We start from the raw sequence: 15,282 nt of genomic DNA on the forward strand, positions 1-15,282 counted from the left end.
AGCCCAGAGCCGCGGGATCCGGGGGGTCCGGCGCTGCTGAGTCACCGGAGCGGGTCAGCGGGTCCGCACGGAGCCTCCGCGGGGCGGCCAGGCAGGGGGGAGAGGTGCCCGGCCCCAGTGCAGGCAGCGGGGGCCCGGCAGGGGCCGGGACCGGCGGCCCCCACCTGCTGCGGGGAAAGGGGCTGCGGCCCCGCGGCACTCGCTCACCTTCCGTGGCATAGCTGTGGTCTCGCAGGAAACTGCTGCTGATCTTGCGGGTCTCAACGTCCTCCTCCATTGACGGCGGGCTGGCGGGCGCGGGGCTTCAGCAGCCGCAGATCCATCATCCCCCCCGCGCCCTGCTCCGCGGCGGCCGGCCGCGAAATGCCGCGGCGGTTGGGGGGGGCGCTCGGGGGCGGTGGAGCCCGCTGGCTCCTCCCATACGGCACGGCTCGGCTCGGCTCGGCACAGCACGGTGCGGAGCTCCGCCCGCCCCGTCGGGCACGGCGCGTCCCGGGCGGGCGGAGCGCGGCGCTGCCCCTGTCTGACCGGGGGTGCTCCACTCGGAGATGCTCCTGCCTCCGGGGGATGCTTCTGTCTCCGGAAAGTGCCCCTCCCTGACCTGCCTACCCCGGACACAAGAACTAAGCCGGGCTCTGACACCAGGCCCCTTCTTTGGCAGAAAAAGAGCCGCAGCGTGTAAGCGCCGAGTGCCCTGGGCAGAGGCTGCAGCGAGGGCCATGGGGGAGCCACGCCAGCACTGATAAGGGGGTGTGTGTCCACACCCAGGCTCATCCCTCAGCTGTGGGAGGGGTAGGGATGCTCCGAGGCTGTGAAGGTGGGTGCGGGGGGGGGGTGTCTGTGACCCTGGGGAAGACACAAGCACAGGGGCTGCGGGTGAAGCACCGTGAGCTCAGGGTGAGCCACAGGAACCCCAGAGCTTGGTGCCCACCTCAGCAAAGCTGAGCTCTGCCACAGCGCAGGAGCTGCCTTGACAGCCCAGTGCCACATCAGTGGGGAGTGTTACTGGTAATGGGACAAGAGGGGAAATAAGGGGTGCAGAGGGAATGGGCAAAGACACTGAATAACACTGTAAATACAATAGTGTGCAGCAAATAAATCTCCTAACTGTAGTATAATTAAAATCTCATTGGGAAGATTCAAGATTTTACAGCCTCTTACTATTCTGCTGTGATCACACTGCCTCCTTGGGAGCTGCTGATTTCAGGGCAAGCGCAGGAGATAACATCTCTGAACAAGAAGGCTCAAGGACTCAGGTATGTCCAGTGTGCACATCATGTGGACAGAGCACTCGGCAGCACCACTGCATGCTTTTGGATGAGTATGGATCCTCGAGATGAAAGGCAAGAGAGAGGGAAAAGCTCTTTCCACCCCGTCTGGTGACCTTGCGAGGCAAGGTGAATTCCCGGGCTCTCACTGTGTCTCTCTTCCACTTCTGACATGCTGTCACATTGAGGTTGATAAAAAGCATTGTAAAGCTGCACCTTGGAGAACTCCAGCACTTCCTCACAGTCATATGTAACTTCAAGGATTTGCCCATCAAGCACATCACATCACAGGCTGTTCATTAATACAGGGATCACTGAGGTGACAAACCAGAAGCATTCATCAGACAGGCACAAGCCTGAAGTCTCCATGCCCAAAGCGTTCACTGAGTTATTCTGGAATTTGGGCTTCTTGCTACAATCACCAGACACATGTTTAGGTTAAGCAAACACATTGCATTTGTGGCTGAAGCTGCTCTCAGTTGCAGTGGGCAAGATCCACAGCTCAGTCTGAAGTCACTGTGACACGGCACAGGACCCGGCCATGGATTCACGGCCAAGCAGAGATGAATTTACCAGAGCCCTCTCGCAGGGCAGAAAGAGCCACAGCAGTAACGTTGTGCTTTAAAAACAACTTTTGTGCTGCTGGTAGTTCCTTGTAGATGCTACAGCACAGGGCACCAGACCTGAACACAGCACCACAGGACTCGGAACTGCTGCTGGCTCCAGGCAAGTCAACTGCCACCTCCATGCTCAGTCTCCTGTGTCCGAAGGGAAGGGCACAGACCCCCACAGGAAAAGAGAGAAGGAAAAGAAAGGTAAAACCAAACCACTACACCCTGGAACCAGACTGCCTCTGCCTGCCATGTGTGTTTGCCTGCACTCGTGTGTGCTGGGTGAGACCCCAGAGCAGTCCAGCTCAAACAATCCCAACGGCAGGAAAGAAAAATAAAGATGGACTTTTAATAAGCAGATATTACTGTATCACATCCTCCCTTCAGATCCCAGAGGGCAAATCTCAGTCAAGTCACTGCCCAGCTGAGTAACAAGCCCCTGCAATGCTCCTGAATATGGTTTAGGAAACACACAAACCAGCAACCTCCTCCCTTTCGTTTCAGCAGGCTCCATCTTCAGTGTATTTCCATTTTAACAAGTGCCAAGTCCTTTCTCCCGTATTAACTAGAAAAAATTACTCTTCCCATTGTGTATGAATTATAATTACATTCATAAGTCCTGCAAAGTTTTCCAGTGCACTGTATCATTTAAATACATCCACAAGTCATCCATTTGTTATGCAACGTGCATAGGAGCTGCATCGTGAAATCCATTTATTCTCAGCTTTTTTAAATCCAGGAATGAGCCTTTACAGTAACTAAAAGCATTAGCTGTCCTAAGCGGGAATCCATTTGCAGATTAAATTCGCCAGAGGTCAGCTTGTAGCTGTCACTGCTTTCCAAACCCCCGGCTGTCTCCCATGTTATATACTTTGACATCCCTTGAAGAGCCAGGACACTTTCCACTCCACCGATTTTTGCTTCAATTAGAATAGGTTTAAGAGCTCCTGTGCACAGGTTTCTGTGGGACCTCAGCAGTGTGTTAAGAATAATTGAATCAAGCCTCTGATTTCATACTCAGCACAAAACTTCCTTCACCTCATTTATTTTACCTTCACATCGAAGGCACTAAATCTATTTTCCCAATGACTGGTCTGGGTTCAAACACAAGCCTGATTTTTTTTAACTGTTACATATGCTGTTGGATAACATTTCTTCTAAACTTGTGTGAACTATTCCTATTGATTGACTGACAGGCAGGGCAGTACCGGAAGATGCCTGAGGCCAGTCTGTGTGGAGCAGCCCTGAGCATGGCTCCTCTGCCCCTCCAGGGGACAGGGTGACGTGGTGGGAGCAAGGACACTGGGAAGAGGCACTAACTGTGCCCAGAAGAGATCACAACGGGGTAAATAGTTAACTGCATACGTTTGAGAGAGAAGTGTCATCTTTCTCGACAGTGTACTTTAATGCATACATAAACTAATTAGAATTCATGCCATTCGTTGTGCCAATCGTTATTTCATCAAGTGATGCAGTCCCTCAGACCAGTATTGGCTTTTGGAAGGCCACTGTCGCTCTAAAAACACAGCTTACCCCACGCTGCTCTTTTCTGGTGTGGGAAAGCGGTTTTCTCCCCAGGACTGGGCCGTGCTGCCCGACACCCGTGGAGCCTTGTCAAAGCAGTGCCCAGTCCAGCACATGGGTGGTTCAGTCCAGGACCAGGGACACAGACACCAGGTCAGGGACCTTCCTTTCTGGAGGACCACAGACACCCAAGTGCTTCACAGCAGGTGAATAAATATTATCCCCACCATGTAGCTGAGCACCCAGGGACACCGATGCTGCCTGTTTACAGCCCAGGGAGCCTGGGGAAGGCTTAGGAAGAGCAACGGCTCGTGCTGGCCAACAAAGACCATTCCGATCCAGCCACCAAGGGACACGCTGTGCAGTGTTTCTCCTGTGCCACACCAAGAGACCTGACTGATTTTGCTGCACTAAGTCAGTTTGTTTCTCACATTTCCCAGTATAAGTCACATAAGCAAGCTGGAGAAGCTGTAACCCATATATGGGATGAAGTCCCGATCCCATGACCCTTAATCAGCATGACTTCAGGAAGACCAACAATTTACCGGACTAGACCAAGATCAAGAAAAGTGGAGAGTAAGGTCACAAGCAGAGGGCAAGCTGCAACCCTGTCCTTTATGAGTAACACAGAACAAGGGTCAGGACCTTGGGGCAGAAAAGGGAAGACTCAGTTCATCGAATACAAAGTAGAAGGCTTCTGCCTCCCAAAGGTCACATGATAAATTGATGTGCCTGGCCCCCATCCTACACTGCACAAGTACCAGTACAAGCAGTACATGTTTAACAGCACTTCTGTAACCAGCACTGCCACATAAGCAGCCTGGTTTGGGGATGAGCTGCTCTCTAAGTGCTTTCTCTCCTATCCCCAATTAGACTAACCAGCTTACATGGCATTTTATCAGGCCTTTCTCCATTTTTACTCTTTCCTTACTAAGCATTTTATGCCAGCTTCTGAAACCAGCCTCCCTTCACCTATTCACTGCTTTTGCCCTTTTTTCAAGCAGCCTCATCCAGTGCCCATTGCCAGCGCTTCTCACTCATTCTCTTCTGAGCCAAAACAGCAGGGCATCCTGCTCTGTGTGGGCATGTTGTAACCATGGGATGCTCACCCCAGCACTAGCCAGAACTGAACAGCAGAGCAGCAGGCATCACTCCTATAATGCACACATACCACAGCTGTGTCCCTGCAACGTAAACATGGTGCTTCCAGGAAGAACTTGGTATGAATTACTTCTTCCTTTGCTCTACAAGTGATCTGGCCATAACATACTCAGTGTCTTTATACTATTGCCAAATTATGTTACTGCTAATCACAGTGCCGAGCACATACGACACCCCAAAATGGAACAGAATGTTTCATGCAGGTCCAAGACTTCCATGTCCTTTACAGGATAAAGTGTGAACAGTTTGTCACATGTTCCTCACGTCAGAGATCTAATTAGCTTAAATACTTACACGGTAAATAGGATTTGCAATTTCTGAAGATTAAGGCCACATGCTACAGCATCAGTGCATCTGAACCAGCTGAGCACAGTCTATGCTAAGTAAGTTCTTGCTTGAAATCAGCTACTCTGAGCAGTGCTGCAGGTGAGTTCTTCTGCAAGTGCTGGGACTTTGCCTGTTCTTTTGGGTTTGGCTTTTAACCAGAGTTAACTCCAGCGCACGTGACAGCGGGAAGGCACGACAGTGGGAAGTGAGGGGCGCTGGCTGGGTAACCAGGTCTGAAATCCCATGAGATACCAGTGCAGCTCTCCTGGGGACTATGTATATAAGAGCACAGAACCAATGTACACAGCATTGTGTGATACATCAATACTGGTTCCTTGTCCCAAAGTGCTGCAGCAAAATGCAGTAACAAGGGATAAAGAGGATACAAGATGACACAGTAACATTGTTCATGAGACAACCATTATAGGAAGTCTAAGGCTGAATAACCAGATCTAGTGAGAACAGAATGGAAAAATAAAGGTAATATTTTGTTTCTAAGATTTCCCTGGTTTATTTTCAGTTGGTGAGGAAAATCACCATTTAATTCCACTATTCCATAGAGGGGTACATCTCCCAAAATACTGTATGTTAGATGAGGTCACCATACAGGAGGGCAACATGTGAACTGAAGTGGAACAGATACTGTGAAAGGTTACCTGCTTCTCATCAGCCATTGTACAGCCCAGCCCTGTTCATCTACAAAAGGTGATGTTCACAGGCCGGGCTCTGCCCATCCCTCTGGATGCTGCTGGTGTGTATGGGGTAAGCTGGCTTCCAAAAACTGATCCTTGTGCATCTCCCCTCCCGCCACTTAAAGTACTTCACTTGTCAAGCCAAAGGCAGAAACTTCCACAGAGCGAAGGTGACAGTTGCACACTTCAGTAGCAGTAATAATAATACACCCAAAGCAATAGTCTGCAAACCCTTTGCCCATCAGCTGCATGGTCAAGAAAGAGTAAAAGGAGAAGCTAGGATCAGTTTGAGCATAGAAAAAAGCAAAGATTGTCATGTAATGGATTTATACTGAGCGCTCAGATGCTTCCCCCAGTATCCTGGCATGAGATACTCTTTGTGAGAATGACTATTTAGCATTTATTTCTGTTAAAGTAGCATTAAACATGCAAAATCTTGTATCGCCCCAGAGGGGGATTTTATTTGAAAGGATGTATGCCAGGATGAGACACCAACACATCTAGGTCATTTTGAATTGTATATCCTAAACTGCAATTAATCCACTGCCTTCATTTAATTTGAATATAGGCTACATCAAAAAATAATAAAACCATGGCATAAATCAAACCAGGGCAGTCCCCATCCTGTCGCACCAGCACAGCGTGTTCTACGGCAAAACTGTAAAACTTGGGGCTGGGGTTGTCACTATATACACATCAAAATTTGTCCTCAAACGTCATCCAGCAGTGTAAGAGAGGAGAACACCCGGATGCGACACCATGGGGAGCCTTAAAAGTTTGCACAGCTTCTCAAAACACGAATGGTATAAAACTAATATGTGTGTCGGGAGTATTTACATATCATCTACCTCATGTCATTTGGAAAACAAACCTGCAAAACTGCTAATTAATAAAAGATATCACGTCTGATTAGCGTTCATACAGTAATTACGAAATCCACAAATCCGTCTGTTAAGTAGAGAGCAAACAAGACAAATGACTGTGTTATGTTAAACAGATTATAAACTGCCTGAGGGAAGGAAACCTAATCGCCGACCAAACCACGAATCGAGCAGCAGCCCGGTCTCACACACCGGTACATGAACACAGGCTCCTTCCTGTACCTGCCTTTCCTAAAGCCTCCTCCCAAATCATGCATAGTATCAATATGAGCAGGGAGGTCAGCATGACATTATCTATGAACATATACATTGCAATGTGAGTATGTGATCATTCAGATTTTATTGTTCTTTACAAAAAATTACTTTCTAAACTAGACAACTATCCCCAGCAAGATAAGACTGGAACAACATCCAAAGTAACAGTGAATCCGGTTGCCCCTGTTCACATGGGAATCCAGGTACTTTAATCCAATTTAACAAACAAAACTGATTTCATTCCTGTCATGTTTTTGAAGGGTTTCTGAACATTTAAAGGAAGAATCATCACACATGAGAGTAATTGATTCATCAGCATGAACATCATCAGCCCATCAACCTGTGCTCTGGATGCTCAGCGTAGCACCAAGGCACGAAACACTGACCACCTATTCTTCAGGCAATATACATGCTCAGCTGGAGGCCAGCTTGTGTGCAGCCTTACCACAATTACCCACCCAAAACAAGTACCTGTGCTAATTAAAAAGGGATTCTGACAGTGGCACGGGATTACCCTGAATTCACATGTTGGCAACTCACCCTCTGCCTGCCAAGAGACAGACCCCCACCACTGCAAGGGTGTCCTGGGACAGGGACTGCACACCCGCTGCCCCCAGACCACCGCAGCCACTCGCACCACAGCTCTCAGACCCCGCCAGCGTGTCCAAAGCAATCCCCACACCTCACCTCTCTCAGCCCTTCCACTCCACCTTGTCACAACTGACCACAGTCAGGTACAATCCTGCTGACTGCAGAGCCTATTTTAGATCCATCCATGCACCGTCATATGTAATTTTTGCCAACAAACTATGGCAAAAACATTCCAGTGCTCCGCTTTCCTGACACCCAAATTTATGGGAACAAAATATCAAGGGTGTAACAGCAAAGTTCCCCTCACTCCTGCCCTTACATACTCTGTGTCAGAAAAATACGGCCAGGACATTCTATCAGAAGCTTTCCCATGGCCTTCCTGGTCATACACACAAGAAATTTCATCAGTGTGACTTTTATGGCTTTTAAGTTTAGACAACACAGAGAGTGATGCCAACCACAGCAAACCTGCAATGCCTTTCCTCTCAAGGACAGCTCCCCCTTCAAAAATCACAAAGCCAGCACAAAAAGGAGAAGACAAAGATTTGAGGGCAGCTCGAGCAGGACTGCAAACGGACTCGTCTGCAGGCAGCGTGTTTGCCATGCAGTCGTGTGCATTCACGCTGAGGGCACAGCACCCCAGAAGACAGAGGGCTGTTCATCTCCGTGGTGAGAGGAGAAAGGGGAAGGAACAGGAAACCCCTGGGGACATGCTGTGGGTGCAGGCAGGCCCCGCTTACCCCATGCAGGATGAAGCCTCGCTCTTTGCTCTGCACCAGGTGTCCTCAGGTCTGGACCCACTTGCTCACAGGACTTATCACTGTGGTCCTGCATCTCTCCTGAAAACAAGCATCTCTTGGCAACTCTTGACCCCTCTCCTGTTTGAGCTGCAGCAAACATTTGCTGTGGTATCTGCACTGGACAGCAGGCCAACCTGCTGCTCGTGTCCTTTATAAAGATGCCGCACAGATTTGTTACTTACTGTTTAAAAGGGCTTTTTGAAACTATTTAGCTCTAAGTGTGTCATGAGCTGAGTGTTAGATGAGGGGGTCCAACGGCCACAGTGGTCTCACAAGCCCCATTTCCAGAGGAAAGTAACACTGTCACGCAACACTGCACAGAAAGGGGAAAAAGCAGCACTGGAAACGTACAGGGATGAAAACTGGTGATGAAGTCCACAGGGGTTTGTAAGAACTCACTAATGTGTGTGATTAATTCTGCTGCTGAAGATGTGCTGCCCAGAGCTCCAGCCCTGGTCCTCTGATCGCATGCTAGAAAAGGAAAAAGGAAAAAAGAGTGCTGAGCTGTATGCTGGAAAATGTATTACTGACTGCCATGAACTTGCATTTGAAAGGAACTGCTGATTGTGAATAAATCCACCATATGGCTTTACAAAGCTGATAGTGCATTTATTTCCCAAATATAGCAAAATCAGCCTACGACAGCCTGTCTTTCTTTTATAATCCACATTAGAAAATTATTCAGAGTACAGTATCATACATGGCTGGTTAAGTTGCTGTCACACAGTCACTGGTGCATCCAAGGCTTTCCTGGCAAGAATGGGGCTGCCTGCACAGCAGCTACACCTGCACAGCTTCACCATGGTATCAGGACATTGAAGGGATTTCTGAGATGCTTTTGGTGACCTTGCTTTAGCAAAGCTGCCTGGAGAGGAGAGGAGAGAAAGGCTAATCCTCAGACTGTTGCTTTTGGGAATGCTTTCCCTGTCTCTACACGTGGACTGGCGACCCTTTGTGCCCCCTGCCCACCTGCAACATCCCAGTGTGGGCTCAGTGCAGAGAGCACACGAGAACTGAGAGGTGGTCACTGGGCATTCACCATCGGGTGTGCCAGCCCAGGACAGCAGCTGAACCACCTCTAGGCCTGGTCATAGTCCCCAAGCTGTGCCTGTGGTCTGTGCCAGACACAGCCCATGGTGCTGGGAAAGCGGATCCGGCAATCCCACCGGCACACGGGCAGAGCTGTGTGTGGCAGAGACAATTTCCCTGATTTTTCCCACAGGGAGGTCACCCTGGCCGTGCTCACCACTCACCACCTGCTTTCCCCACAGTGCCTGAACTAACCTGACCCCAAGCCCACTGCAGGCACCCTGCGCAGAAGCTCAGCCCAGCAGCTGCATCCCACCCCCCTGCTCCAAAGCGTTTCTAGCTGCACAACCCCAAACTGCAATCAGGTCTCTTCAGAGCGGGAGGGATGACAGAAGGTACCTTTGTGCTGATTTAAGCACTAACTAAATATAGATGACACGGGAACACTGTGAGGCTACAGCTGAACCCATCTGCAGTGAATGAAATAGAGTCACATAACGGAAATATCTCTAGAGCCTTAGATGTGCGAGCTTAACTCTGCTCCTTCTATTGCTGGGGTGGTTTGATGTGCAGAACAGTGGGAAGCCCTGGCATCAGGCAGCCCAGGAACTAGATTGGAGGTGGCTGGTCAGTGGGACCAGGAGCAACAGCCCTGCACAGAAACCCTGGTCGAACTGCTCCACTGACAGGATGAAACTGCCGTGCTTGAAAGTATTTTTGATAAAACCCCTCATCAGTTTGTTAGTGGAGAATTAAAATCCCAGACTGGTTTGGGTTGAAGGGACCTTAAAGCTCCTCCAGCTCCAACCCCTGCCACGGGCAGGGACCCCTTCCACTGGAGCAGCTTGCTCCAAGCCCCTGCGTCCAACCTGGCCTTGAGCACTGCCAGGGATGGGGCAGACACAGCTTCTCTGGGCACCCTGTGCCAGCGCCTCAGCACCCTCACAGGGAAGAGCTTCTGCCTAAGAGCTCAGCTCAGTCTCCCCTCGGGCAGGTTCAAGCCGTTCCCCTTGGCCTGTCACTAGAAGGAAGCCGCTCCAGCTGCCATGGCCGTTCCCCAGCCCCGTTCACCCCGGGGCCGGGTGGTGACGGTGTCGGTGTCCCGCGAGGGAGCGGCGAAAGGAGGAGCCGGAGCTGCCGGTGCTGCCTCCCGCGGGGCTCGGAGGGCGACGGGGGGATCCCTGCACCCGGTGAGGCCGCCGCCGGACCCTCACACCGGCACCGAGCGGGGCAGGCGCGACTCCAGCCTGGCCCGAGGGGCTCTGCCGGGACCGGCACCGGCACCGGCGCGGCCGGAGGAGGCGTGGGCCCGTTTCCCGTTCTCCGACTCAGAAACGGCTGGAGATGAGCCCCGACGAGCCGCGAGCGCCCCGCTCCGCCGCGCTCCCGGCGCCGGTGCGCTGCCGCCGGCATCCTGAGCGCAGGGAGAAGCCGAGGAGCGAGGCCGCTGGTGTCCCAAGTGCCTGCGCTACGAGCGGAGCAAAGGTCGCAGCGTGACCCCTCCCGGGGCCGGGAGACTTCAAGCTGAGCTCCGAACAGAAAAGTCACATCTGTCATCGGGGCTCGTTCGCTTCTTCCGCAGTGAGAGCGCTCCCAGAGCATCACCGTCCAGACAGAAACCGAGGATCTTACTGTGTTCTGTGGCCAAAGAAATACACTGGAAGAGTGTAACTGGAAGAAGAGAGCTCTGTATACAACTGCTGGAACAGCTGGGCAGGGCTCAGCAATATGCCTCCCCACAAATGAAGGGAAATGGAGGTAACAGAAACAAAGCCATAAGCTCGCTGGGAGGAGAAATAGTTTCACATACCATGCTCCATCATGCCTAACATTTTGGATAGGGAATTCACCTCTTTTCCCCCCTGAGCAACAGCCCGTTTCTCCATGGCCACACAATGTTACTCTCATTTACTGTCATGGAAAGGACAGAGCAGGCAGTTGGATTCCTGCATGAGATGCAAGTCCTGATTAAGAACTGAGATGAGAGCAAGACTGATGTTCTCTAAAAGGCAAGGGCTGGTGTGGCATTCAGAGAAATTACAGAACAGCTAAATCAGGAAATGCAATTATTGCAGAAAGCTCGATCTTAACTCAGTGTTCTCCTCCATCAGCCCTAAACTTATGGCCTCTCTTCACATAATTATAGACTATTAGTTACACCAAGTCATATTTGCATACTTACACAATCTTGCTGTACCTCTAATGCACATACCATTCTGTAGTATTAATGCTGCTTCAAATTTAATTTATGTGGGTTTACTCCAGGGTAATTCAGGACCTCAGTGAAGCTCCCAGCTGCTGGAAGTAGAGCAGAGCAGAGCTCACTGCTGCTCACCCAGCTCCCTGCAGACTCGTGTCTGGCACAGCCACAGCCATGGGCACCACACTGGGACGGGTCTGACAGCCACAAGTCACCCTGGCATGCCCTCAGGACAACTCCAGCAGGCTCTGCCCTCTCTCTCGGATGATGGGGACAAAGGCTTTCTGTACCAGGGCAAAGTAGAGCTGCACTACGGGCTGGTGCCCATCTTCACCAACAGTCACTGCCCTGTGCCTTTGCTGCAGCTGCAGCTCGGGCAGAGCCCCCGGGGGTGGGTGCCGGCCGTTCTTCACAGGCCTTGAAAGACACATTCATTTTCAAATGCATAACATTTACACCCACGATTATTTAAGATCTATTTATTAAACTGCCTTCCATCCTGTGTCCTCTGCCCAGCACTGCAGCTGCTCTGCGCTCATGCAGCTCCCAGGGCGGCTGCTCAAACAGCCAGAAAAATCTGGAAGTTACCAAAATGATTTCAAGTTGTTGTCCTATGACATTAACAACGCAGTTAGAGATCTCCTAAGAACAACAGCAGGTTTTAAGGGGAGGATATAATGATCACTCATCGAATCATCCATGAAATCTGCAGAACAGGTGATGTTTCAAACCCCGCCCAGAAAATGCCACAAAAACACATTTCTGATCGAATTCTGGATGAAAAATGAATGCATGACTCAGTCTGGCAATCGTATGACCTCAGAGAACTCACTTCCCATCTTTGTGCTTGCTTCCTCATCTGCAGGAAAGAGAATTCTTTTCTTAATTCAAAGGCTTTTTCCCCTGGAGGTTACCTAGCTGAACATCCTCTAAGAGAAATTTTCAAAGGAAGAATTCCAGAGTTAGGACAAGTTATTGACCGGGTTAATTTTATCTACTTAGAACTTCGTAGAAAATAAAATTAAACCAAAACCTCTATGCTGTCTGCTTGGACTGGAACAGCAGCCACAGGAGATGTAATAACTTAGCCTCAAGCATCACCCTCTGCCCAGTCCCTCCGGCCTGACTCTCCCACTCCACATCTTCAGCCTTAGGACATTGCAGGTCACAGCATCAGGAGTCATGGTAGGTGCTCCCCATGGAGTTTCTCTTTCACTAGAGACACACTGTGAGCAGAGACTAGAGCCAGTCCTCTCCAAATCAGCCATAGCACACATCCCTGCTGCATTCAGCTGGATCTTCCCGTGGTTTATGGGTGCGGCTGGCAGATCCATCCACGCACAGACACAGACCAGATGAAGATGTCTCTAGAAAGTTGTGTGTTAGGAAAGGGTTTCCTTCATTAGCTAGCTCTGGGTAAGGCACACAAGGAATGCTGCTGTGGTTCCATGTAGGGGAGGAGCAGCAATATGAAATTTTGACCTCAAGGAGCTGTTTGCACGGCTGCAGAGGATTCACAAAGCTGACTGACAGCAAACACACAGGCACCGCAGGGGGCTGTGCACCGTCACGGAGCCCTTCCTGCTAGAGAAGTGCCCTGAAGGGAACCTCAGCCAACACAGATCCGGTTCTCTGCATCCCTACACAGAGGACTTGGGTTTTCCCAAATACCGCAGAGCTCTTTTTGCCAAGACCTGGGAAAAGGCTCGACGGAGGGAGGGAAAGGGCGCCAGGAACCAAAAGCAGGCAGCGCTGCACACGACGGTTTCATTTTATCGGGAACCGGCAGATGAACCAAAGGCCACATTCACAAACCCGACAAACGCGCAGCACCACAACCGGAACGTCTCCCCCGGCCCCTTCCTCTTGCTCCCCCCTTGCGCAGGGCCAGCGGCGACCCGTGGGGCGCTATCAGGACAAACGGGGCCGCTCCCCGCCGCGCAGCCCCCTCGCCCCCCGCCCCGACGAGCGGCCCGTTACCGCCGGTCCCGCAGCGCGCTGCCCGTACCTTCCGCGTGGCAGCTGGAGGAGAGGACGGCGCCGGGCGGCCGGAAGAGGTACGGCAGGTACCGGGAGAAGCATTTCATCTTCCGAACCGCGAGTGGGGAAAGAGGAAACAAACCCATACAGAGACCGAGAAACACGCGAACCACCAAAAGCACCCTGCAGGGGAGGCACGCAGCCGCTGCTCAGGCCATGAGGACCCCCGAGGCCCGGGCAGCCTACACGGCGGGGGCTCGCTGCGGAGAGCCGCCCGGGCGGACCCCACGAACCCGGCCCCGCGGCTGAGCCGAGCGCTCCGGCCCGGCCGGCCCCGCCGCATCGGCAGAGGTGCGGCCGGTAGCGCTGACTCAGCCCGTCCTGCTCGCACCCACCCCGCACCGCGCCCGGCCGCGCACCCCAGCGCCGGGCAGGGCCGGGGGCTCCGCCGCGGCGTCGCGGCAGCGGGAGGGAGGTGCCCCGGGACAGGAGAGCCGGGCCTGCGGTAAAGCCCTTTTCCTCCCCGAGCGCGCCCCACGGCTCCGGCACCGCGAGACCCACTGGGGCCGCTGGATCCAAGGTCCCGGCAGAGAACAGAGTAAACCATGGGGAGGGGGACGCCTGCGCCACGACACGCGCATCCAACCGCGACGGGGAAACACTTTCTGCTATGGCACGGCCCCTTCGAGGCAGTGGTCCGGACTCGGGCTCCTCAGCACCCCTCTGAGCAGGCAGCACTGACCCGGGTCAGTGTTTCTAGCGCCTTTCCAACCACAACCCGCTCCTCGAGGTGGAAACCTCTTGTATCTGAGCCCACTCCACGCTCTGCCACAGCCTGCTCAGGGGCACAGGATGGCAAAAAAGCACTGCCTCAAGGGGGCAAGTGGGAGGGAAACAACGCCCTGCTAGCGCTCACCCCTTTGTTTTCAGGCTCCTTAATTACTCTACAGACAAGTTTTTGACCTAGCACCAAGCCACTCACTGCTCTTGCCTGCCGCTGTTGCCTCATGTGGAACCCCAGGTGGTTTTGCTGTTGGATCTCATCTTCTGGCTGCAGTCTTTCTAATCGTACTACCTTTGGCAGGTGGCAGCATGACTGCATTTATACCCTTTAAAGAAATGCAGAGCACCTGTGCCAGAAGAGAGATGTTCTGTTTCACTGCAGTATCTTTCTCTTTACTCAAAATGCCCTCCCTGGATGTGGAAAACCAAAGAGGTCTGAGCTGCAAGCTGTGCAAAGTTGTTCTGCCTGGAAGTGACAGCTCATTCTGCATCACAGAGAGTGAAGGCGGAAGATCAAGTGCTATTGGGTGTCTTAGGTCCATGCCAGGAAAAAGGGGACAGTTTTTCACAAAGCACTTTTCATGGCAAGTCACTTTATGTGTTCTTGTATGACTCAACAATGAAATTATTTAATACACTGGCTGAAAATATGAGTGTCTGTCTCTGAAGTCACAACCTCCCCTTTCTCTGCATGCAGTTTACTCTCTGCCCATGCAGGTGTGTACTGTGAGAACAGGGCAGCACACGCCGTGGTACACAGGGATGGCACCTCCAGCACCGCTGCTGTGCCACCGACACAATCACCCACCACGCACAGCACAACCTGCTCCTTCTCCAGGGATGCGCATCCACCACCCCTCCGGGCAACTTGTGCCAATGTTTTACCACACCCACTGTGCAAAATGTAAAACCATTGCCTCTACTGGGAGGGTTAAGAGAAGGGGGATGGGATCAAGGCTTCAGTTATCCTTGAAGGATAAAGAAACGAGAATAAAATATGAAATGGAAAGGGAAAAGAGCTAATGTATTAATGGGAATACAATAAGAGAAAAGAAGACAAAAATGTGAAATGAGGATAAGAAAATGTAGGAAAAAGCCTGGTAAGACTTTCAAACCAGAACAATCTTACAAAGAAGTTGAATGCATAAATTTATCTTTAAAGTCAGGAAAATTGAATGCT

At 51.6% G+C, this 15,282-nt stretch overlaps 1 protein-coding gene across 2 annotated transcripts in view; it reads right to left on the minus strand.

Annotated features, from left to right (window-relative positions):
* PPP2R2B (protein phosphatase 2 regulatory subunit Bbeta) overlaps positions 1 to 13,702 on the minus strand; it is a 57,206-nt gene extending 43,504 nt beyond the window's left edge. The window contains exon 1 of one of the 2 annotated variants that reach the window (XM_065690877.1): positions 13,348 to 13,702. In XM_065690877.1, the coding sequence (XP_065546949.1) occupies positions 13,348 to 13,465 (118 nt within the window). In that variant the 5' untranslated portion in view covers positions 13,466 to 13,702. Of the gene's footprint in view, positions 1 to 207; positions 591 to 13,347 lie in introns of those variants that run through there. The other variant, XM_065690878.1, reaches the window with a different exon arrangement.
* Positions 13,703 to 15,282: the final 1,580 nt, after the last annotated feature.

This window comes from Lathamus discolor, chromosome 10 (genome assembly GCF_037157495.1).
Source record: "Lathamus discolor isolate bLatDis1 chromosome 10, bLatDis1.hap1, whole genome shotgun sequence".
NCBI lineage: Eukaryota > Metazoa > Chordata > Aves > Psittaciformes > Psittacidae > Lathamus > Lathamus discolor.